Source organism: Strix aluco, chromosome 1 (genome assembly GCF_031877795.1).
Source record: "Strix aluco isolate bStrAlu1 chromosome 1, bStrAlu1.hap1, whole genome shotgun sequence".
NCBI classification, from domain to species: Eukaryota; Metazoa; Chordata; class Aves; order Strigiformes; family Strigidae; genus Strix; species Strix aluco.
In genome coordinates, this window is record NC_133931.1 from 54,775,041 (window position 1) to 54,801,466 (window position 26,426).

At 41.8% G+C, this 26,426-nt stretch overlaps 1 protein-coding gene across 16 annotated transcripts in view; it reads right to left on the reverse strand.

Annotated features, from left to right (window-relative positions):
* EPB41L3 (erythrocyte membrane protein band 4.1 like 3) overlaps positions 1-26,426 on the reverse strand; it is a 97,178-nt gene that overhangs the window by 41,625 nt on the left and 29,127 nt on the right. For all 16 annotated transcript variants that reach the window (XM_074821549.1, XM_074821523.1, XM_074821507.1 and 13 more), the window contains exons 2-4: positions 25,229-25,431; positions 19,904-20,101; positions 1,293-1,397 (exon numbers count right to left, since the gene is read on the reverse strand). In XM_074821549.1, coding sequence (XP_074677650.1) covers positions 1,293-1,397; positions 19,904-20,101; positions 25,229-25,420 — 495 coding nt within the window. In that variant the 5' untranslated portion in view covers positions 25,421-25,431. The remainder of the gene's footprint in view (positions 1-1,292; positions 1,398-19,903; positions 20,102-25,228; positions 25,432-26,426) is intronic.

Below are 26,426 nucleotides of genomic sequence, written 5' to 3' on the forward strand. Positions count from 1 at the left end.
CTGGCTGGAAGTTATCTGGTATAGGGTGGAGGTGAATAGCTAAGTACTTTGACATTAAAAATATGCATGTTATTGATCAACATATGTGGTGACAGGCAGTTATTCTCTTAGCTGTTTAGCTTTGTAAAGTAACTGGTGATCTATAAATGTTTAGTGCTTCTAAACCACCTGTTAATAATGAATACATTCTTCTCTTTCCAGTACAGGAAAGCGCACCTATCTGCAAATGCACTTAAACATTTGCCTAACTTTTACCACAACTCAAAACCAAGCATATGCTAAAGCGTTATCTTGCACTAGCATGGAGCAAGTGTCTGCTTAAGTGATTTTCTGAATCAGAAACAAAATCCTCATATTTAGAAATCTGTAAAGAAAGGGGAAAACAGAGACAAAAAGACTGATTTCTTTTGTATCATATCTAACCGAAAAAAAGGCAAGCCCAGAAAATACAACTGTTGTTCTCACGAGATATAAACAGCTAAAGAAGTAGTAATAGCTCCAGCTCCACCAAGGAAGACCTTTCAGGCCATGCAAAGAACAAAATACTTCACCTGGTGAGCTCTGCTAGGCTACTGCACACATTGCTAAGAAGTTTTGTTACTGGTTTGTTGCAAAATATTTATCTTAAAGTGCCAAAATCACACAGCATATTTTAAATGCTCCTTTGATGCTCTCATCATAATGTGTCCAAAACAATATATATATATATCAACTGCAAATTAGATCATCTTGGACACTGTTAATACACAGCTTATTTAATACTAAAGTTGAGATGCAGACAAGCAGAATGTGATTCACTATTGCTACCAACTGCTTCTGAAGACTAATGTCTTTAGCCAAATCAACAATAATGCTAAGATAAAGCAAGTCAAGACTTAAAGTCTTACTTTATCTTAGCAGTTAGCAGGAGCAGTCAATAAACTCCTGGCTATCTGTATCCCAACCACAGTATTATTAAGCCATATTTTAGTGTTATGTGTTTAGTAGTGTATCTATGAATGTAAATCTGACTTTCAGCTACGGCAGTAATGAAATAAATCATACTAGAAAGAGAACCAGCTATATGATTAACTTCTTTTATGTCATAAATAGCCAGCACAGAAGGAAGCCAAGGAAACACCGGGGATGCTCCCAAGAAGTAAGAGTTACAAAAAACAATAGCTCAAGCTACGTCTATGGAACTTGGCAAGGAAGATAAAAACAACTTCTGGACTTTTTGCAACTGTCTGGGGGGTGTCTCAGGGAGCTCTGACGTTCACATGTCAAAGGCCAGCCGCAGTTTTGTGGGTTACCTTTTGGTTTTCTGTGTCTCTGTATGTTAGCCCAAAGTAGTCTTTTTCCAAAAGGTTCAGATGCTCGCACACTTTGTCGAATAGCACTTGACCTCTCGAACGTTTCTGTGGGAAATGAACAGGAAAAAAAAATCATCTTTGCAAAAGAAAGTACTATAAGCATTAAAATAATGCCTTTTCTTTTTAATCAGTAACTCCAAAGTGATTTAATTCAACTCATCCATTTTTCAAACCTATTGACCTGAAGCTTCATAAGAATCTACTCAATGGGGCAAAACTGCTTTTCATAAAAGTTCAGGTCTTCTTGCAGAGTTAAAAATAAGTAAATACATGTCATTTTTCGAGTTTCAATGAGAAGATCTCTTCTGTCTTTCAGAAATGGCAACTTCAAATGCATCCCAAGGTCATATCTCAGCAAACCGGAGTGTTCTTTGTGTGCACCGGAGTGCTCTTTGTGTGCAACAGTAGCAACAATTCCCGGGTACAGACTATCAGAGGTGTGACTGGGGGGTGATCCACTGGAGGGAAAAAGAAACGTGGAGATGTTTTTTGCTTCAGTAACAATGTGGACTGACTCCAAGATCCTTTTTCGTCTAATATACAGGGAAACGCAGTAACACCATCTACTCAAACAGCCTAGTATCTCACTGGGAATGCAGCTGGGAAAGAAAGCAGCTTTCCAGTGTCCCACTAACCTTCTTTACTGCTAACACGTTAAATGAGAAGATCTCTCACTGTCAACAGCCAGAGACCTTAAGAGAAGCTTCGTAGTATCTCTCGTATTGGACAATAAAAATTCAGGTCATCCTAGTTCTCAGCCTTATATGTGACATTGAGAAAAAAAGCTCAAAAAAAAAAAATGCAGACAGAAATGTCCTCTTTATAACCTACATGTGCCAACTTTGATGTGTGTTAATTATGATAAACAATTCAAAATTATTTGGGCCACTGTTTCATCACTGACTGCTTCCCCAAGTGCAACCCAGCTAAAGGAAGAAATCTCCCCACTTTATTTCAAACACACACATACATATTTTAGTTGATGTCAGCACCACATTTCCTTTATCTGTAGCATACACTTGACTTGAAGCAGACTGGAAATACACTACTTTCTTCAAATGCAACACAGCAGGCTGACACAAAAAAGGAGAGAACGCCGCATCCGAATTTACGCTTCACCACTGACAGAGCTTCACCCGGACCATGCTGCCAGCCCAGCAGCCTTGGCCAGCGGGGTGGATATTTTGCAATCCAAGCTGACACAGCTATGCCAACAAACCCATGGAGCCCAACGCTGGCCTCAAACTATTTTAGAAGTGGTAAGCAAGCCAAGAGAAAAAAAACAAAAAAAAGAATTGAGGGTTGCTGCCTAACACCCTGTGAAAACATTACGAGAGATAATGGAGGGAGTTGTGTGGCATAACCTAATTTATGTTAAATTTGGTATTTCTACTGGGGCTCTGATAGCATATTAGAAAGGAAGCAGGGAAATATCCTCTACATTTTTATCGATGAGGAAACTGAAGAGTGTGGCTGATAGAGTCTAACAAGCGTTCTCCAGCTGAGAAAAAAACAGGCACAGAAGTGCATTGCAAGCGTATTGCTGTAACCTCATTTACTGCGTCTTCCAGCATCATTTGAGCAAACAGCTCTAGGGCCTTGTTCTGCTTGTCACATGCTTTCCACCCTGTAGTAGGAAGCATAAATATACACCAGCTCCTTTATAATGTCAAACAAATGTTTAGTTAATTCTTCATGCCCCAAACCTGGAAGTAGATAGTAAGAGGTTGGTGGTTTGATGCTCTATGGAGGGGATCAGGTGGACAAAAAAGATCTCACTACAGGTGTGCAGAAAGGAATCAACTTCAAGCCTTCAAGCCGAAATAGTCACATTTCTGCTATAAGCAAGCAATGCTGTATTTTGCCAGATTTCTTGCTTTTCTACTTGATAACAAACCAGGCAGTTGTACTAAATGGAGAGAAATAAGCAGGTTAGCTCTAGAGGATACCTGCTTTGAGAAACACTATGTGTGAACCACTGCACCATTTACATGTATTTGAATTGTGACACTTCAATGTCCTCTTAAGAGTCAGATAAGGCCAACACAAGAGCTGTTTTATGTGGCTGATCCATGTTGTCTACACAGATGTGAGCTTTGAGAAATAGTAGCTAGCAGCTGCAAGGTATGGGGCTCTGACAGGGAATTGCAGGAAACAGTTCTGTGGGGCTGTGCTGAAATAAAAACCGACCAACCAAAAAAAACCCCAACACTGAGGAATTCTTGTTTGGCTATACATTGCAGTCAAGTGAGAGTAAGTATGGCAAGTCTGGAATAATTTGCATGGCTCATTTTTTGTCTGTGACAAAATGTATCCTCCTCCTCCTGTACGAAGATGCCCAAGTTGCACTTGGCTGCTTTCCACAAGATTCCTGCTGCATCAGGATATGGGAAAACCCGGTCGGTGCTGTGAGAGGACCTCAGAAATACCATGTATAACTGACAGCCCTTCCTGGTCGGGGCCCTCTCTTCACCAGACACCAGGTGTGAACTGGTGATGGTTGAGGAGAAGCCTTACCAGGACCACTTTCCTTGACACTGTCCACAGAAATGCCCATCAGTGTCCAGACATGAGCTTCACATTGCAGCCTCACCACTGCCCCCGAGCGCCTCTTGCCAGGTCAGAGCTGACCCATTAGAACAGAATTTAGAGAGCTCCCGTCATCTGGGGAGTGGAGGCTGTCTGGCAGTGGAGCCACCCCTGCTGCCCTCCTATTGCAAAGACCAAAAGAAATCCTCGTGCCGCTGTGTATGTGCAGCATTGTTGCTTTGTACCCACGTGGCATGAGCACGCACACTCTCCTTCTAAAACATCATTGCACAGAAAGACAGTGAGGGGAAGCTACTCCATAAATCCATGGGAAATTAAGAGGTTTAGTTAGGAACATATAATTAAAGCAACTGAACAGACCTCCCGTGCTCTTGTTAATTGCTTTCATTTTACTGTGTGCCCAAATAAGCATGCCACACAAGGCATGGGTATCATTGCTTGGCAGGGAGAGAATTGGGGGGAGGAGGAGAGAAAGGTGAAATTACAAATTCATACAGCTTCTCAACCCCATCCTAAACCTTTGCTTTCCACCATTTTGGGGTGACAATTCTAAGGCGATAGAAGACTGACAGTCTCTGGTTACTGTGGATCACAAGTTAATGCCAAAAATGCCAACTAATTCTCAGTAGTCCAAAAAATGTGAATAAAAAAAAATTACAAAAATGTCAGACTTCATGCTATAAAGTACTGGCCCTGTAAATGAAGAGTTTTTCTGAAAGGTAAATATGGTAAGAGTCTCCTCCAGAAATATTCTTAGCTATTTTTCAGGCATGAATGGGATGAAATGAAATGTGCAGATGTGGAAAAAGAGACACTTTGCTTAAGCTTTGGGAAATCAAGACAACAGAAAGAATTCAAAACATAGATTGAATGGTATAAATGAGTACAAAAGCATGGGAGCAAAAACTTTACGCTTTTCACAGCCTCCTCCCTGCAGCTCTATAAAGACCAGGGCTCTTGCTTGAAGCTGGAATGGGAATAAACAGCCTCCTGGTCAAGCTCCCAGTGAAAGGAGCCAGCAGCAGCAAACTTGGCAAGCCTGCGCCCGCCAGCAATTCTCACACGCAAGGGAAAGGAGAAGCAGCCTCTCTCCTCACCAGCTTCTCCTTGGTTTTGGAGCTGAGCTTCTCCCTCCTCAGGAGTCCAAGGCCACAAAAGCCTCACCTATCCCCTAACTGTCTTCTCCAGAAACAAACCTCTCCATGTCAGCTTCTTCAGCCCATATCCCTCTATCACACTCTCATCCCCTTACAGGATCACCAGACCAAGATAACCCTTTATACATCACTGAGAGTGAGGAGCTCAAAAGCAAGTACTTCCATCTTAGCTCTGCCTGGATAACAAGATTATTATAAAGTCAATTATTCTCATTGGCGAACATTTGGGTACAATGTCTGCTACTTCTTAATCAGAAAAATAATTAGAAAGTTTTTTTTTATTATGATTAAGCCCTTAAGCTGTAAAGTACTTACGATAAATTAACATTATTAAAGTGAAAAAATGCAAGCCTTTGTTACAGATACATTATCACTTCAGCCACAAAATATGTATTGCGCATTCATATAATCACAGAATCACAGACTGGTTGAGGCTGGCAGGCACCTTTGGAGACTGCCTAGTCCACCTGCCCCTCCTCAAGCAGGACCACCTAGAGCAGGTAGCTCAGGATCATGTCCACTTGGGTTTTGAATATCTCCACAGCCTGTGTGGGCAACCTGTGCCAGTGTTTGACCACCCTCATAGTAAAAATGTTTTTTTCTTCTGTTTAAATGGAAATTCCTGTATTTCACTTTGCACCCCTTGCCTCTTTGTCCTGGCAAATGGATATCAGTAACCACAGTCTGGCTCTGTCTTGTTTAATCCTCCCATCATACATTGATAAGATCCCCCTGAGCCTTCTCTTCTCTGGGCTGAACAGTTCCAGCTCTCAGCCTTTCCTCATAGAGGAGATGCTCCAGGCCCTTCATCATCTTCGTGGCCCCTCATTGGACTCCAGTACGTTCATGTCTCCCTTGTACCAGGGAGCCCAGAACTGGACCCAGCACTCCGGGAGCTGAGCAGAGGGGAAAGATCACCTCCTTTTATCTGCTGGCAACACCATCCAGGACGGCACTTGCCTTCTGTGCTGCCAGGGCACATTGCTGACTCTTGTTCACCTTGTCCATCAGGACGCTACTAATAAACCCTGTATTGCAGCAATCAAGCTACCAAAACTGTATGTTACTGTACTGTGATAAGCAATGAGGAAAATTACATGGGAAATGACCAACCAACAACTTCCTTGTCATGCAAATGTTAGTAAGATCCCAGTAACCCTCTTTGCTATTTAGTGAGATATTTAAAATATTACATGCTGGATGGTGCTTCCCAGACTGGAAGCCAGTGGTGCCAGAACAAAATTTATCAGGATCCAGAACTGTCACCTCTGAGAGACAAATTTTGCTTCTCTGCAAGAGTATAGGCTTGGCTGTCTCGCACCAGGAGGCACCATCTCTCAGAAACGTCTCCTTCAAGCTGCTGTGGCTCCTGATTTGGCAATCCTGTCCTGTCCCTGAAACATGACCATTTGCAATCTTCCTGCAGGGCATTTTGGCACCCACTTTGGTGATGCAGCCTGAGCCTCTCTTCTGATGCACCCTCACCTTGAACAACAGACCTTTGCTTGCTGGGTAACCTCCAACCTACTGGACCAGACATCATCTCTAGCTTTGTTCCAGCAGAGACGTGCCTCTGCTAAGAACCTGTCACCACTCAGGCTTATTCCAGACCAAATCCAACCCTCCATCTGACCGACTTCTCCCTGGAAGGCAATGCTGCACTGGGACCGGTATCTCAGCAAGGCCAAGGAGCCTCTGTTCTCAGAGGGTTTCAAGGCATTGGCCAGGCAATGCCACAGCTGGCCTGACCCAGTGCCAGACATCACCCTGCTCAAATTAAGGACACCCCCCCCCCGCATCCCTTCCAACCACCACAGCTGTGATACTCGGCTCCCTGTGCACCTCTGCAGGTGCTAAGGGGTTAATCGTCGTGTACCTGATTAAAGTGCAGAGTGTTAGTCTATTCTCATAGTCTATTTTTACTCATGAGCAGATTACCTTCCTCTCACTAATAGAAAACTAGGATGAGCAGCAAACAGCCCTCTCAGCTTCCTAGAAATAAAAGCTATTGCAACCTCTAAAGTGTCGCAATTTGGAGCGGTTCTATTTTTGCATCCGATGCTGCAGTCTCATGTGGATGCAAAATGCTGAGCAAGGGCTGTCTGCAGCATGCAGGTATGCCCCTCCCATCTGAAAGCAATTACAAGAGAACACATTCAGACTGAATTTTACAGGCAAGGGAAAAGCCAAAGAGAGAGAGAGAGTCCCACAGCCAAACAGCTATAACAGGATTCATTTTTGCCACCAATAACCATCATTTCCACAGCACAGTAACTGCAAGGTCAGGGCACCCCAGTGAATTGAAACTTCACCTCTCTTTCTGTTCAGTCAAGAAGCACAGCAAGACGGACAAGTATCCCAGCTGCGGATCTGGATTTTAAATGGAAAGTGTTTGCACATATCTTTCTGCGCGAATATATATGCAAACACGACACTGCTGCTTTTCTCAGAAAAGCTGTCAAGCTGCCAGAAAGCAACGCCACACTAGCACTAGCCTGGCGTTAAACTCTGTACAATTACTGTAATAACTCTCCTTGGGCACGATCGCTGGAAGAAGGACAAACAGATTAGTATCACGAAATCCCGGTAGGAATAATTGGACTTTAACTGATGTTGAGGTTATCTGGTTCACATTCCTAATTAGCATTTGCATTTTCCAATGGATCTTAACAATGTACTGTATAAACGTGTGGGCTGGCTCTAGCCTTGCATGCTGTAATGTATTTTGGCATGTGGCTATACTAACCTCTTCCTTTTCCCTCATTCCTTCTGGGGGGGAAGTATTAGCTAATTTTTTTATTTACAATGTGCATGATGAAAAAGACTCCTATTGTGTCCAATCCAATGATTTTATTTCATTTTACTGTTTTGATTTAAATAAATTGCAAAATGCAATTTTCATCAACACTGTGGTTTCTACACCGCATAAGCCACATGGTTGCCTCCTCTGCGCAAACGCAAGGAAAACACCCATAAAAGTTAAAATGTATATGGCAACAAATAACTAGCATACACAAGGGGAAGTTCCTCCATCCCCACATTGCAGCTTCTGCAATTATTCTTCCAACACAGACAACTGTAAATAATTAACTGGTTGTCAGGACACAGTGAGCACTCTCTTTCCACAAATTCCCCCAGCTGAGTCTCTGAGTTGCTGAATTCCAGCCTCCTCAGAACACGCTTTCTCATTCTTTCCTCATGAATTACCCAATTTGCACAAAAATATGCCCAATCCCAGAAAAACATTACTTGCACAGTCATTACTTGCAAGCTAAAGTAATCAACTACATGCAAGTTTCAAAGATGACTTTTGTACTGAGAACCCCATTTCTGGGGGAGGGATGTGAGCATCACATATATGTCAAAATTTAATATGCTTAGGCAAATATGTGTATAATTTAATGCACATAATATGTGCATACACAAACATACGCAAGTTTATAAGTGAACATTCCATGTGGTTCCAAATTCAGAGGAGCTGGTGACCACACTACAACGCTTTTCCGTCTACGGAGAGTCAATCAGAGGTTCTAAACTCATACAGTTACTCTGGTAAGAAGCGCATTTTTACCTGTGAATGAAATAAAAATCTACATATTATGACATTTCCCATGTTTTTTCTGAAAGAGTTTGAGCTGGTCAAGATACGAAGGGCTGAACTGAGAAATTCTAGAAGCTAATCACCGCACTTCAGGCCAGAAAATTTCCAAGTAGGGAGAGTACCTTTTTTTTTAACAAATTTTGATTGGAAGACCAAAAAAAAAAATAGCAGAAGGTTTATTTTTCCCAAGGAAGATAAACAGAAGAAGTCATTCCAAAGAAGTCTAACTTCATTTCACTTCTACACATTTGTAATTTGCATTTTCAAAGGATTTGCTCTTGTGCTGTTTACACTTCTGCACAGTTTCTCCCCATGGGGATAAGAAGATGAAGGAGAAAGGTGACAGAAGACAAAAGAAACCCTGAATTTCTTCAAATCTATCATTTCTCAACTGAAGTCCTCAGCAGGAAGCTACGTGGGGAGCATCCAGGAAGAAGAAAAGGATGGAGAATCTTTCCTGGAGTGTTAATTGACAGAAAATCAGCAAGTTTTCCTCTGGTTTACTGAAATATATCTTACAGGTGACATATAACTTGCAGGATGAGAACTTTTTAAAGCATAACACGACTTAACCACTGGAATTTAGGCCCCCTACATCCCCTGCTGTGCTTGCTGAAAATGGCACTGGCAGTTCCAGAAACATCAACATTTAGCTCATCTGAAAGTTCAGTGTGTTGAGAGTGATATTCCAGGCATTATATAAAACATTTTGAAGGAAGTAACTTCTTCTATGGAAAAAAACTTTCCTGAAGTTACCAGTACAACGTTGTACACCAAAGACACCGGTAAGATATACAGAGTGACAAAGCAAACAGCAAATACTCTACTCCCCTCTTCCTCAGACAAACAGAAAAAAGTTTAAAGGTAAAATAAAGTAACTCATCTGGTCTTTTTACTCCAACTATTTTATGTTTCTTAGGGGAAAATCTTGGGTTTGACATATGCAGAATATTACAAATGACCATTTATGAGGACACATGTACCCCCTGGATGGACCTAATACTCTCATCTAGTCTATAAGCAGTTCGTCAGCATGTGCAGGAGATACTGAACAAGACCTTTCCGTCAGCCTTTCAGGTGTCAAAAAAAATACAGGCAATGAAAACAAAAGGTTCAAACCAAAACACATTCATTTTATTCATTTTTCGGTTCTCAAATGAAAGTACCATTTAATCATTTACATACTTCAGTGGTAAACTGTATTTGGAGATGTCCCAGGTCACAATTCCAAATACAATCTACTGAATAAAAAATTTATCCAAATGCGGGGAGAACTAAGAACTAGGCAATTTCAGAAAGAATTAGTTGAATAAAAGTTGTGTTAAAAAGATTTTTTTTTTTTCCCAATGTGAATATATTTCATATAAGGAAATGCCTTTCCTGAAAGCTTCATGCTAATACAAGCTCTCCAAACGTTCTATTTCTTTATTAACTTTTTTATGTGTTAACCTGCATATACATCCCAGTAGGTGACTAATATGTTCTAATAGTTTGAAATAAAAACTTCGATAGTGATTTGCCTATCTCTGCTTTTTAATTTAGAACTCTATCCCATACTGCTCTGGACATACGAATAAACACATAAGAAAACTTACAGTAGACTAGAAGGTATTTTAACATACAGTGACAACTGATCATTTTCTTTTTTTCCCCATCATAGTAGTACTACAATTTATCAGCTTATTGATATTTATTGTAATATAGCACATTGAAATGTATTATCATTCCTGAAAATAACCTTTTCTGACACCTATCTCCCAAGCATGTAATACAAGTATTTAGATAAATACGTAACATTGTCTATGCTACAGTTACATACCTGCAGCAAGTGTCAATGACATTGTATAACATGACATAGTTTTTATCAGGGGCAACCTTCTTTAATGCCGTTTGAGTTTGCAATCCTAAAAAACCAGCACTAATCTAAAAAAAACCCAGGGGGCTGTTAAATCCCAATAAGAAGATTGGTGACCTAGTCCTGATTCTGGCATCAAACCAAATTAGGGTTTTTGCTTTCTACATCAGCCATGGAGATCACACCAGCACTGGCATCAGACGAACTCTAAGTATACTGATGTGTGTGCTACACAGTTTGCATGCTTAGGAAAAAAGTGTGCACTTCGTTCGTGGCAATGCAAATCGGCAAAAGCGGGCACCTGAGAAATAATAAATACTCTGGAGCACGTCTTTAGATGTGGAAGCGTAACAGCCATGAATGCGTGTGCACAACAGCTACAGAAATACCTGTCAAACGTGACAATTATCAAATGCTTGGGCATCCCAAGTGCATCAACAGAATTCACACTGTAAAAATTGAGATCTGGTAACAGCTTAGAAGCACTACTCTTCAATAAAAGAAAAAACCAGTGGATACTATTTCTCAAACAGCAGTTCAATTCTGAGCACATTGATTAGTCGCACACATTTGCTAAATCCACACATAAAATAATAAACCATATTCCATGATTTTTGAGGCTTTTCAACAGAGAAAGCAGCCCCCTTTCTCAGCTTTCTTGAGAACACAGATTGTTTGGACTTGGATTTTAACTAGATGTGCAGTTGATCCATTGGCTTAATGCCTCCTGATTGCCCTACCGCCTCCTGCAAGACGCTCTGCGGTAACTCAAGCAGGCCTCTTGGGATTCAATACAGCAGTTGAAGATTTCCAGTGGGGGTTATAAATATAAATATTTTTCTTATTCTACCTATACTTGGATGAGCTCAGCAAACACTCATCTCTCCTGCATAACTGCTAACTATGCACAAGCCTAGCACCGACACAGCAGGGGGAACCAACTGCTACCTGAAACATAAATAGTTACTGGCATATATCCGCAAAAATCAACCATAAACATTTTGTTTATTTTCAGCTGAAAAAAGCTCTACTGTCAACATAGTCCGATTTGCAGAGTAATCTTGCCATATGAATTTAAAAGTCAGAGAGCTCTCCCTGACCTACATTGCCAGGCTGGAGTGAAAAAATAAATCGCACAGAAACCATAGCACAGAAAGATGCTCTTGAGGCAGGAGAGGCAGCATGATGATCAGGCTTTTAGATCTGGGGTACCTTAGACAGTATTACACCATCAACACTGGGGTTGTCAAGAAAAATAACATAGCCTGTTCTCAAGCTACATGCAAGCTTTATCCACTTCAGATCAAAACCATTTCTGCCAGAGCAAGATAAACCATAAGAGACAGACCTTGCTGCTTATCAAAGCTTTGTTTTGCAAGCAGGTATTTCCTCACTACTCAGTCCCATCTCTGATATTTTGTTCACTGTATCAACAGACAGGGATAAGAAAACATAAAAGCAGCCCAGAGAACTCTGCATGGAGCTCAGCTGGAAAAACATCACCTATATGAGGTGTTTGGATTCTATATGAGAGCTAACATCTTTAGGGGATGATAATAAAGTAAACATTTACTTAGTTTTGGTCTGGAAACAGCAACTCTAAGTGTTAACATGGGGACCTCACCTACAAAATGGGAGCAACTAGCAACAGAGTTGGAGATGAATTCAGATGGTTCAGTTGGGAGCTGGAGCAGGTAACAGGCACCTGAACCACACAGAAACAGGCAGGAAACATGAGAAAATGCAGGGAGGCTTGGCAGAAGCATGACTGGGCAGTGACATGAAAATCAGCAACTTCTCTGGGAGGGTGGTCATGGAGTAGATGGGGGAATGGACACATTGTCCAGAAATAGCAGGAGGCTTTAAAATCCGAGCATCCATTTGGGGAAGGGAAAAGGGTAAGCAAGGCCCCTCATTCACTGTTTGTGATTTATATTCCAGTAGCGCTTAACAATGCGTGCAGAGGTTGGGTGCTGGCTACACCAGGCACCCCAGTAAGAAGCAGCAGCCTCTCTGGGGTGAGGACCACGCTGGGAGATGAGCCTGGAGATAACAGACATGAAGGGCTTGATACAGTCTCACCCTGGTGGAGGCCATCAGCAAGGATGGTGACAGGGACAGGACCCCTGAAGCCAACAGACCTCTATCTGTCTGAGGTAAAAGGTAAGTAAAAGATCATCCTCTCCTGGGCTCTTGGAAACAGGTTAACCAACTATGAGCCTTGCAGTACTTGGGTTTAAGTGTGCTTGACCAAAACATTTTTTAAAACTTTGCCAGATGGAGAATAAGCTCCTGTTGCCTGGCTTGTGTCCAACTGGTCCACCAAAGGGAGGGAACCAGAGGCAACATTTCACTACAAAGTTTCAGCTAAACATTTATGCCCTAGAAAATGCAGTTTCAGGGCAGCTGAAACTATTTGTCTATGTAGGTTGACCCCTCTTAATAGTTTTCACCATTATGAAAAACGGCTGGCACCTCCAAAGTATCAAAACGAAGATTTTTGTTTGCTAAACCCATCATCTCACTGCCCAAATCATATTCAGAAACTATTCATGAAAGGCAAGAGATAAGAGGACTAGATAGAGAAAACAGATGTGGAGAGGACACACTTTTTTTTTTTTTTTTTTTTTTTTGTTATTTTAAACTTTTGGCATTTATTTTGATTGTGACCATGTCCTCTGCTGTGTCAAAAGGTGGAATTTAAAGCCCAACCTGCTGTTTACTTGGCAGGATGTCTGAAGGAGTGACTTGGTTTTAATTCTTGGTTTTCCTTCAGTCTCTGTAGAATACTTGCATATTAACTGGAGGAAATACAAGAGACCTCACCTCGGCTGTCTAATTGCTTAGGTGTGTTTTCCTATGAAGGTTATAAGAGATCTTTTTCCTGAATACCACACAGCCCAGATGTTCCCAGCCACGCGGAGCTGCGGGGGAGCTGGGGAAGCTGAGCCTCTTCCGGCAAGCAGGAAATGCTCCAGCCCCACAAATGCCACACCAGCATCCTCCCTCTGCCTTGTGGCATTTCCAAAAAGGCTCGGCTCAACCTGAAGTGACTTTTTGTTTAATTTAGATTACTTCAGCTTCAGTGAAATAGTAAGTATAATAATCATCATCATCATCACCACCATCACCACCAAAAGGGAGCCCAAACATTTTTATTTTTTGTTTCAATTACCAAAGTGAAGCAAAAAACCTTTTTCTGCTCAGCCTCACAGTTGATTATTATGAGCTGGACAACATCAGTATCATTTTCCAGACCATTACGCTTCTTGAATTGACAAGTATTTTAACTCATAAAAAGATGCCTACAGTATTTGGAAAAAGCAAGACAGAAGAGCTGTATATTAGCTCTATTCAGCTGGAACATATTCAGGCAATACTCAGACTCCTACTGACATGTGTCAGGTAACATAGATCTTAACTGAATCCCCTGGCTAATCTAAGTCATCCCTAATTAGCAGGTCTGGGGACAGAAAGCATTCTGTGTAACGACGACACTGCATCTCAACCCAGTCACATCTACTGAAACACATCCCGGGGAAGGAACAAAAACCTAAAACAAAGCTCTTCATATTAAATTAACTGAAATGTAAGCAATGAGTAGGTCAAAAGGAAAAGACTTATTAAAAAAATTCCCTCTTGCATTCAGTAATCAGTTTCACATGTAAAGCCACTTGCACAAGACTGTGTGGAATTCATTAAACAATTAAAATGTGCAGGGGGTAACTGAAACTGTATCCTTCAGAAAGCAGAGTGCATCTTATTACAGAGGTTTCCTTCCTGACCTTAAAGCCTACCTCAAAACGGATGAGAAATTCAATGTTATTAAACTCCCTGTGCAAAAGCGGCGTGCATGTCTGGGCTCAGACGGCTCCTGGGAAGGGTTAGTTCGGACACTGTGCGGGGAGGGGGACAACAGGGCCACGCATTCCCCTGCTCCCATACAGAAACACAGAAGGGTTTTTCCTTCAGGGGTAGTCTTGCAAGCCAGAAAAGAAACACCGCGCTCTTTCATTTCTGGCAGTGGTGGCAGAGCAGAAATAAGTCTGCTTGTTGTCCACTCTTCAACGGCTGTCCTATGACCATCTTTAACAACTTATTTTTTAAGTAAGCATCCATATACTCTCACTTTTCTACAGGAAAAAGAAAAATTTGTGTAAGACACAATAGTCCATGCCCATTTTGTCTCCAAAAAGGAGTTTCAGCACATACTTGTGCAGAGCAGAAAGACTTGTCCGCTCATCTGCCGCTGTCCGTGTTCTAAACTCTGGTTTGGAATACATGGAAATAAACCGTCTCAGCACTGCAACTCAAGCACTCTCCTCTTAAGTCACCTGAGGACGCGGGGAAACCCACTACTAAGAAAATGGGGTCTCCATCAGGGAGTCACCCAGGGTTCATCACGAAGGCATAGCAGTGGCTACAGCACGGGACACCCAGCTGCTGCCCAGGTCCCAACGGCAGCTTGACTGAGAAAACTGGGTGAAAAAAACCCAACCAATGGCATATTTTTACCAATCTCTTCCTACCTCAGCTGACCCCCACCCACCAAAACAAGGCAGTATCAGTAACGCTTTCTGAGACATTGGCTTTCCGCGTGCTCTACAGCCTGTCTAAATCCTACAGCAACTCACTCTGTTTGATGTAGGGCTTCAGAGATGCCACAGACGGGCTGCCATAGGAACATTTGTTTTCATTTACTAGTGTCCTGCACGATAAGAAAGTCTCAGCAGCACAGGAATGAAGAAAGTATAAATTACCAATGGGCTTAGACAGCTGAGCCTTTGAAAATGAAATCTAATTATTTTACCATTTATTTAGACAGATTATGTTATAGCTTTCTGCTCGCACTTTGTGATTAATAACATGTATATGTTTGGAGCTGAAACAATGAAGACAAATTCCAACCTGTTTTACGAAGACACTTCAAATTAGGCTATGTGTAAGAGAGAGGATGACAGCTGGTTCCACTTGCATCTTTTAATTAAAATGTATCAGTCTAGATAACAGAAAATTGAGATGGGGCAGAGAGGGAAGAGGAGGGAAATAAAACCTAGAAATCGTGTAATTTTACTACAGCACTTGAAAACACCTACTTAAAGTGGGAAGAACCCAGAAATAAGTTATTTCTGCTTTTTTTCTCGTATCTTATGAAAAACCTGAACTAGTGCATTGACTGTCTTTTTTATGGTTATCTGAAATAATTTTGCAGTCTTGGATCTTGCTTTATCTTTGGTTCTTCAAACCAGCAAATGTAAAGTATAGGTCTAGTCTGCTTAACAGAGAAGTCTTCAGCACCCTCTTTGCAGCACAGTTTTGGCCCCAGCTGTGGACTTGACTACTTCTGACAAAGAGCATTTCTGATCCTGATGCTGGCTGGGAGAATACAATCATGGGCCCAAGGAGAACCACTTCCAGCAGGGTGGACATCTAGATGGAAATCACCGCTCAGCATCCCTCTGAGCAGACTGCGTCGACTCCCGTGACTGAGCACCCTTTAGAAACCTCCAGTGTCTTCATGACATAGGAGAACCACATAACCACCCTGAGGATGGTTTTCTTTGACAGAGTATCAGGGACAATGTCAGTGTACAGCAAATAATTCTGCTCCAAAAGTGAACACATGTCTCTGGACAGGCGAAGCGCCATCAGGTGGCCATCCCACCTCTGAAAGGAAACCCTCCACTTAAATAAGCCTGCCACTACCATCTGTAGGCTCCCAGACAAGAGCAGCAGTGGGGGTACAGATGTAATGCTTCTGGTTTATGGTTTTGGAGAAGGATGAATGAACAGGTTGGGTTACCTACTTAACATGGCTTTGGCTTGCAATGTGTTCCTGCATGAAAGACTTTCTGGGTCAGGGGAGATACAGCACACGGGCAGTAACACTGTGGGGCCCCAGGAGAAAGCTTTAACCTGACATTTGTTTAAGAACCTTTCACTGAATGGACACCACATTAGATGAACCATTGTCAACCTCACCTCCACTACATTTTCCCCAGCAGATATTTCTCATACAATATGAAAAACTCCTGTGTCACAAATGCAAAGTACTGGACTTGAGAGAGACTGAAAGATATAGCAGAAGGCAGTGAAGATGCTCAACATTAAATATGAAATAAGAAATAGGGGCTTCTGAAACAAAGGACACCAAGGGGATAATGGATTAACCAAATCTGCCTCAGAAGCATCTCAATCTGTGAGTATGTGCAATTTCAGCTGTCAGGTCATTAACTGGATGAACACATAATTGATAAGCTGTAGGTTGTGCTCTACTTGAGAGCAATAAGCTCCTTCAAATGATATTAATATTTAACATATATAAAAGCATTTGTCATTTGCAAAGCACTCTATAGAGTAACTGATGGATTCTACAATAATTCCCAACTCCCAGACTAGGGAATGCAATTCTAGAGGGTAAATATCTAGCCCACATCCAAATCAAGATTCACTGACAGAACTATTATCCTAGCTCAGAATTAGGTTTCTTAGTTTCTAGTCCTTCTAGATCACACTGCTTTGTAGCCTTCAGTGGGTAGAAGCATGACACACAGACAGATCTGGAAGACAGGAGCTGACAACATGGGATGACATTTCTGACTCACATCCACCAATTGTCACATCCCTACCCTGGGCCACCGTCTGCACCAAAAGATGCAGTTAAGTGGGTTAGACACAAGGAATGGAAATATTAAATATTTGATTGCCGTGTGGTATCTGCTCCTCTCCCCCTTCTTTTAAGGAATTAATCTTGGGGAATTTACTGACCTCTATAATTTGTTAGGTCTTTCAGTATACTTTTTATATATTTTTTTTCCCCTCACAGTTTAAAGGAATACAGTAAGTTCATTTGTAGATGATCCTTAAAATATGATAGCATTTTTCTGAAGTGAGACAACTTATTTCTTATGCTGCAGCACTGAGTTTCTGTGAAACAGCCACAGAACTTTGTTATTATGCAAAATTACTGTAGAACTTCACCTTCAGTCTCCTACAGTGTTTCCTGAGATGTCTCCTGAGACAGACCCTCAGTCTCCCCACCCTAACTCCTTTTGTATATACTTTTTCTTCCTGGGAGAAAAAGCACAGTGAAAGTCAGAACATTTCTCTTGGCTGGACACAGCATCCTTTTGCTATAGCTGAACTTTATGCACATGGAAAGTGGACTCCCCTGGGGATCTACCAAGTGTTCCCACAGGCCAGAGTGGGCTGTGCCAGAGAGGTACCTGCAGTTGCAGCCTCAATACACAGTATGCTGACACCACCACTTAGGAAGCATGCAAAGTATGGATTGTCCATTTAAGGTATGCAAATGCATGCATCACTCCAGTTGCACTCGTTCCCTGAAATATCTGTGCCTTCTGAAATGCTCCCTAACTAACTTCTGTTTCAATGTACCCAATGGTCTGCTCATCATCATAGCTTTGTCATTTGAGGATTCATCCTTTTAGGAGCTCTATTCTCATCAATATTACATTCTGCCTAGGAAGTCTAACCATCTTAGAAGCAGATAAAGTGATTATTGATGACAGCCAATACAACTTCAAAATATTTCAGTAGTGTAAGTAGAAAAAATGTATACAAAATTTATATTGGACATTATTCAAGAGCTATTCAAAACTTGCAAAGCACAGAAATCTGACAAGCAATAAAACATGACGGCTTCTATACGCTAGCATTTTGACACTTCAACAGAGTCCAACTCCAGTGAAAAAGTGAAACTTCCTAAAAGAAAGTATTATTCACAGCATTTTTTTGCATAAGTGGGAGTCTAACATAACAAATCTCCCCTTCTGCTCCGTCTTATATTCTCATAAAGCTCAGCCTGCTAGACAAGATTTCCATAGAAATCCTATTTGGTAAAATTTGCTTGAATGTATTCCAAAAAGTGACTCACATTTTATAACCAAGTGGCAAAAGCTGAAATGAGTTTGACTCTTTCCATCAAAGTCAGTATTAGTCATTCTTCCAGCTTAATGATTTGCAGGCTATTTTTGACAGACCACTGGTCAAGAAAGGACAATTTAATAGTCACAAAGTCTGTGGCCAGATAGCTATTGATAGTCTGAAGGAAACAACACAGGACTTGGCCAGTGAAACTAAAAGATACTTCACAGCATGACTGCTAAGTTGCTGTAAGAGTAGTAAGATCACAGCCTCTGTATTAGCATAGAAAATTTTTGCCCAAACTGTAAAGCTGCAGTTAAATGAAAATCATAAAAGTTCTTCCTCACGTGCCACTCTCCAAAGTGCTTAAAACAAGAGCAACTGGAGGATGCAAGGGCTGAGTACAATCTGATGGTCAAGACATCAGGATGTGGCTGTCAGTCAGATACTCCTTTCCTCCACCCTCTCTCCTTCTTTGTGTTTCTGTGGGTTCCCCTTTCAATCCTGCAGACTGTCTCATCTCTATCTTTATACTCCTCTGTCCTCCCCAGGTGGCTTTCCTTCTCTGCCACATCCTGTGGTTGCCTGAAGGAGGCCCAGCTTTGCTGAGCCCTCAAACACACATCCTTCCCTTCCCGGCCACTGTTTGAGGCCTCATGACCTGAAGCAGGCTCAGGACAGGCTGGTCCACTGCCCAGAGACCACCCTTGGCGACATGGCTGGAAAGGCTAAATGGAGAAATGGGTCCACTCTGAGATGCTGAATTCACTCATGCTCTGCTCCTCCATGGCCTTTTGGAGTTGAAAGCAAGGCATCCTCTTAGCATGGGCCTGCCTACAAGCACAGACCGGTTCCTAAGTGACTGTGCAGCAAAGACCATCCCTCCCAAAAGTAGGCTCCTGGCAAAGTCCCAGCAGGGAAGGAAAGTTTTCTTACAGAAAACAACCAGCAACTTTCTGCCAGTAATGTTCAGACACAGTTAAGATTCACAGACATCGAGGAGAAGCACATAAAGTGCCTCATTCTCACTGCTATTTGCTCCTGACACTTCCCCCACCTCTCCAGGTGCCTCTCATGCCTCTCATGCCCCTGCTAATCTCACGATGGTCAGAATGACTGTTTGGACAGTGACTCTATGCGAGTCTCAACTCAGCAGAGTACCAAGGAAAAGAGAAGCCCTATGGAATCAAATCCTTCTTTATGGACTTTGCTGCCCATAATTCACTTTCTGCATTCTGTTGTGGCATGTGTTGACATAAAATGAATCCAAAGTCTCTGGCTGTTCCATGGACTGCTCAAAATCCCTCATCCAGCTCAAAGCTGTGCAATGTCTTCAACCTCCAGAGAAAACAACGGAAGCATCTCTGTGCTTGGCATTGGTGAAATATCAGGCCATTCATCCTTATCAGGCCATTCATCCTTTTGCTTAAATTAGGAATCTAATTTCAAGTATTTTCCTTCAAACAGGATGAAAAAAAGAAGATGACAAAAAGCAATTTACCTCTACTTCACATGCATATTCCGATCCATCCAGGAGTGTCACTTTACACTGCATATTTTTCGGTTTCTTGACGATCTTTAGAGGAGACTTGGAAAGTTTGCTCGACGATGATTTTTGAGAAAGCTTGTCGTCCTCTAGCTGCTGATATTCCAGCTGTTTTGCACTCGCAGCAGCAAACTCCTGTTCTTTATCTGTGGCCTATAAAGAGAAAGAAAGATACTTTTTGAAGCGAGATAAACCACTCACGCCATGCAGTACACTATGCACCCTGCATCCAAGTGTTTAAGTGAGCCTAGTGTGGGGCTTGTACAAGAAAGTCCCTGATGCAGGACAGAGTCTTCTTTACCTATTGAAAAGGTTTCCCATATTGCCCATATTCCTCCCAGCCCTCTCTTTCCACTCCAAAAGGTATAGAATACCTGTGGAGGAGGGGCATGCATGAAAATACTTTAGGCTTCTACTTTTTCCATAGGTACAAAATCCCTCTTGGACTTCTTGGACCTGTTGGGTTTTTTTTTGTCCTCTGTTGGAAATGCTGAGTAATTGGTAATGTTGTGACAAATAGATATTCCTACAGTTTACTGACACCACTTTTAAGTCCTGTACCTATTAAATCATATGATGCTTCCCGGAACAGGAAAAGATCATCAGATTTGCACTAATTTCGCTGTCAGCGAGAGAACAGACCCTGAATGAGGGCATGGGTATCCCCATGACAGTGCAAATTTGCAGGGGAATGCTGACGTGCCTGGGAGAGAGAATGGCTCCCCAAGCACCCAAGCAAAGGGTTAAACAAACAGGATGGAAGCGAGTGGCCAAACAACTTTTATGTGCAGCTGGCTGGCTAATGGATGATAAGTACAGGATGAGAGGCTCAATTTTGCTCTCTGCAGATGACCAATAAGTCCCTCAAGCTGGCGAGAAGTAGGTGCTATTTGAAAGACAAATACACTGCAGGGAAAAGGGGCAAGAAGAAACAACCGTGGTTATTTTTGCTTGGGTTTATCTGAGGGTCAGACCATTTGAAGAGTTACCGTGATGCAGCACAGCCCGCGGTCCTCTCCACAGCACTAGATGAAAGTCAGAACAGCTCTACAGGATTTCACCCTTCCTAGCAACAGCACTGTGCTGCAATCATTACCCTTCTCATCAGTTATGGCTCTGACAGTCTCCAAACAAAACCTCAACAGGAGTGCAGTAATACCTAAGCTAAAGTTTAAATAAAATAAAATAACATCTTTCTGTTATCTCACTACAAGAAAATAAAAACCTGTTTTGGCTCTGAATGATTTCAGTGTAATAAGCAACAAGCATTGCTGTGAATATATTGTAAATTAATCCTCCAAGTCTGTTTCCATTCACTGTATATAATAAACCTTCATGAGAATGGAGCAAATCTGTCCAAAGGCTTTAATCTGCTTTGAGACCAGAACAACCTTGCATCATGTAACCAGCAACAACAATGTACCACTAAATCACAGGGAACTTTCCCTGAGAGATTTCATACAAACAAGCCGTAATCTTCCACTCTGCCTTCAGGTGAATGGGGGAAAGAGGAATTTGGAAATAGCTCAGCTACCAACAGCACCAGCTCCCACCAACACCCCAGCAAACTGCAAAGAAGCAACTGCAAAGGGGCGAGGCAAGACCCACGCTCCTCCTTTCCCTGTCAGAGAGGACATAGCAAAGGTCTCCTGGGCTTCCCTGGGTGGGGAGACTAGAAGAAAGTGGGACTAGAAAGATAAAACGCAACACAAAAGCTGCTTTCAAGATCTGCCTCATCCCCTGAGACATGGACGTTCTACCCCAGGAGCAGTCCAACGCCAGGCATCTCTTCCCCCATCTAGCTTCAGGAGCTTTCTCCTTCCAGCACTTGGACACCAGCTCTGCGTCTGGATGTCAAGGTCCTTGCATACCTTGAAGGCTGGCAGGAGATGAAGGCACAGCGTATGTCAGTGGATTAGCTGTTCGCTGAGCATTTAACACTCACAGCGACCATGACGAAGCAGGAGAGTCCCCCCAGGCTCACAGCAAGGCTTGAGGCCAGCTACCCCTCTAGCACAACCGTGGCCAGCTTGCAAGTGGTCCAACCTACTGCGCCGAGAGAATAACGAGATGAAGATGCCTCCTGCTAGGGCCTTTGTGAAGAGCTGCGCTGCTGCTGATGGGCAGAAGGGTTCTTTGATGATTTCCGTACGTTTTGTTAAAGAAACCTGCCATTCCGGGGCTGGAAAAAATATAGTGACATACCTGGTGGTTCATGTGAGAGTTAGCACGTCACTCCGACAAAAAACAATCTCAAAAAACCCAGATGCATGGAATTAATCTTTTTCAAGAAAACGGGAAAGCTGCTTGAGATAAAAGCCCACAACAACAAGGGCACCCAGCAGACATTTAAATTTTAGAACAATTTCTGTGAATCCTGAAGGATTGGTGATTATTTTTCTTCATGAAAACATGCGGTATCTCAAGACTACAGCAGACGTTTGCTTATTTATAATTTTTTTTTAAAAAATAGTATTGAGGTTATTTTGTTTGTTAAGCTTCCTGTCTACATTAAGATCAGGGGAATGTGTCTAGGTTAAAATCATACAAAGGATTTTCTCTCATTTGTCTGGAGAACGAAACATGCCAAGAACTATTAGAGAAGATCCCCCAAACTATACTGACATGTTCAGGCATTAAGGTACTTTCAGACTGTATTAAGACTCTTCTTCCTAAAGAAACTCGACATTCTGCTATCTAGGGAAAAAAAAAAAAAGCAGCCAGTGAAAAACCCATGCACTCAGTAAATTATGTTGAACTCTGCAAACACAGTGCATTTTCTCCTAAATTCTTCTCCAAGATACTTCTGTACTGTATTTTTGCAGTATTTTCAGTGTTGTGCACTAAATTCTAGTGCAGCACATGGTTCAGGGCTTGTGTTTTTTGAGCGTAAGTTCTCTCATCTCTATCTGTATTACTGTACCTTACCATGACACAGTATGTTCAACCCCTTCTACAGCTGGACCCTCCTCTCGAAGCAAGCCTTTGGAGTCACAGGAGTCAGCAGTAATAATCTTTGATGCTTCACAGCTTCTCACTGGGGTATGAAGTGATATTAGCAAGCTCGCAGAACGCATGAATCCCATCTACTTAAGGTAGTTGCTCAGAAATATTAGTGCTCAACCCACGTGATACCTTCTTTTTCAATGAGATAGGAAGGCAGGAAGATAGTAAGATTGCATTATTACAGCTGATAGGAAGGACACATTTTTCTAGTAATTGCTAATCTCAACATGAAGAAGCCTTTTTGTTTTCATTAAAATGTTCTTTTTTATGTGTATAGAATGACAATAAGAAGTCACTGTCACGGATTGGTAACTTAAATCTTTCTTCCCAAAATTCTCTCATACGAGTGATAGCAAAAATCATCAACTTCCTCACTGTGATTACAGACAGCAAGGGACAGAATGATATCCTTTACTCCTTCGATTTTTGGCTTTTTTAATGACATCATTGCCAATAGCTCTGTCTCTTAGTGCTGCGTTTAAGTGGTTCTTTCATGTGATACAGACACTTAAGCCACTACGAAATATACTGGGGAGATCACTGAAGCTGGATTTGGCAGTGAGTTTACAACAGGGACTTTTAGATTCAATCTGGTAATCTCAATGGGAAGGTCTCACATATCCCTTCATTAACCCAGTTCTTCTATCAAGGCTTCTACAGACAAGAGCTCACAGGTAATCTTTGGGAAAGGAAGGAATCACGCAGCACATGAGAGCATCTCAGGTCTCCAAACTCACACCTCCATAAACACAGATGGGCAGGTTTGGTGCCTAAGGCTTTTGGGATTTTTTTGGTGGTTATTCTGGGGTCTGTTTTGTTTTGGGTTTTTTTCAGATGAAAAGAAACTTGGAGTGGAAAGATTACTGAAGATGTCTGGAAGAACAAAATTAATAATACTTACGCCTAGGCCTGGTAGAATTACACTTTAAATTAATGACCAGTTAGTTTGTGCAGCACCTTTCTGTTTTGGACAAAGAAGCCTGCCTCTTCTTCCCAAACTACATGCAATTTCTCATCTATTTCAGAGACCAAATTGTCCCAACATGTAATTGGTAGATGTGAGAGCAAGAGCAGAGAGGTCCTTGGTGAGCACAGAGTGAGGCTGACCAATGGTTAGCAATCAAAAAACCCCACCCAGTTGATCCAATGGTTGATCTTCAATAGCAATAAAGACCAGAAATCCTGCCCTGTCATGTCTACTTCTTGAGATATTAGAAGTCAGACATAATATACCTCTTTTAATTTGGTCCCAGAAATATTTATTGCCCCAAGCATTTAGGTAATGCACCCTTAAACAAGGGAAATATAAAAATACTTTGTATGTGGAATTGCTTATATCCTCATTTTTTCCCCACCAACAGCAAGTTTGGGCTGCAGCTCTGCGGACAAAAGCTTAAAACCCAAGACCACAACCAGCCTCAAGCAGCTTCTACAGGAGCACTCATGCTGATTTTAAGTAAAGCCTTCACAAGCACTGTCTCCCCGCTAGGTAAAATAACAGGACCCCACTTCAAACAATCTGAATCTTTTAAAGGGTGGGGGAGAGGAGGAGTTAGACTGACTTTATTCCACTCTTTAAAGGCGAATGCGATCAGATGGGGGTCATAACCTACAAAGCTAAGGGATGTGATTTGCAGGTACCTCATTAATTGTGTCACTTACCCATGAAGAACAATGTCTGTTAATCCTATTGACTGGAAATTATTAACGGGAGAAAGAAAGCAGCTTCCGCAAATTTAATAAGTGCAACAATAAACCAAATGGAAAAGCATGTGATAGCTCTTCTGAAACCTATTACATGAGTAGTTAAAGTAATTATAATGCAGTCATTTCAGAACTATGAGAAGCTTAAGGGACCACAGATTCTTCATGGCTCACACATCAGACAAGCAAGCATGAAATCAGTTTTCGGCAGGTGTCAATGAAGAAATTAACTCTGAAAACATTTTCCGTTTCTTAAAAACTGGCACTGTTTGCTATCTAACACAAATGAAAGATTAAAGATGTTACCTGCTTAGTTAATAAGACTGCCCTTGTATTTAAGCACTGGAGGCAGAAAGACCTGCCATGAATTGCAGAACATTCTGTGTGAGAACTATTACTTTTTAAACGCAAAATACCAATCAGTCAAGATCTACAGCATCACACCAAACAGTCTTCCATGTGTATCTGAATATATATTTCCACTCCTAACACACCAAGCTTTTCCCAGGAGCAATAACTGGACATGTAGCTAGTCGCATGCAGCGAGCGCGCATGCCCAGGCTCCCTTACCTGCTCCTTTTTCACTGGGGTGCTGTGGGCTGCCACAGCCGAGAACTGCTCAAGCGCGTTTTGATGCTCTTCGCTCAGCTGCTGCTGCTGGTCCTGCGGCTGCCTCTCTGCCGCCCCTTGCTGCGCAGGGCTCTCCTGCTGATCCTGTTCTTTATCTTTGGACTCAGAGTCCGATCCTGATTCTGTAGTCATGGTTGGTTATTCTGTAAAACAAGGTGAGCAGACCTACTGAGTATGATCTCTGTGAATTTGTAAGCCAGGTTTATAAAATAGAGAAACATCAGGTGCAAAGTTTTAGTCTTAATATGCTCAGCCTTTTCAAGTAAAGTGGCTATTACACTGACCCAACAAGGACCCCTAGGAAAGCTTCCCTGGTGCAAAAGACCAGGTCTAAATGCATCCGTACTGTAAGGAAGAGCGTGTTGCCATAAAATCTTATTCTACATTATAATATATAGACATTAGAGGACTTATGTTCAAGTTAAATGCAGACATACAGTTCTACATAGTTTGTAATTCATAAAAGGAGAGTAACACATTGAGAAAAACTCATGCGATTGAGGGCCCTAAATCCAACACAATTCACTGCAGTTTGGGTTTCTAAACCATGTGGAAACTTTTGAAAACATTAAATCTTTTGTTCTTTACAATGAAGTCAACACGGCTTGAACTCCTCAACACCTGCACTCCCCTTTAGAAATGGACTCAAGTACTTTTGATGCTTCCAGGCAACACATAGGCTGGAAACATCTGAAGTGGGCCCACCAACATCAGTGCAAATGTACAACTGTCCTTAAGCCCAGTTCTGTCCTTTCTGCTTGAATTCACCCACACATATGTCATTTCTTTCTAAGTGCTAGAGCATCCAAAAGAAAAGATAAATACTTCCATTAAGTCATTCTAAGTGTAACATTTAAAAAAAAGTGAATATGACTTTTCTTGAATTTGAAGAATCTGTTTGAACTTAACTTTGTCCAGTACTAAATCAAAATGAAAATATTAGCAATATTGATGAAAATCTTAACTATTTCAATTAAATAGTTCTGTTATAAATAGATGGTTAGCACCCAATTCTCAAACTACATACAAGCAAACCCAAACTTTAAAAAAATAATGTGATTTTATATCAAAACAAGGATTTGAAAAAGCAGACTCTGTGCCAGTTCAGCAAAGAGAGCACGCTTTTATGTTACTCAAA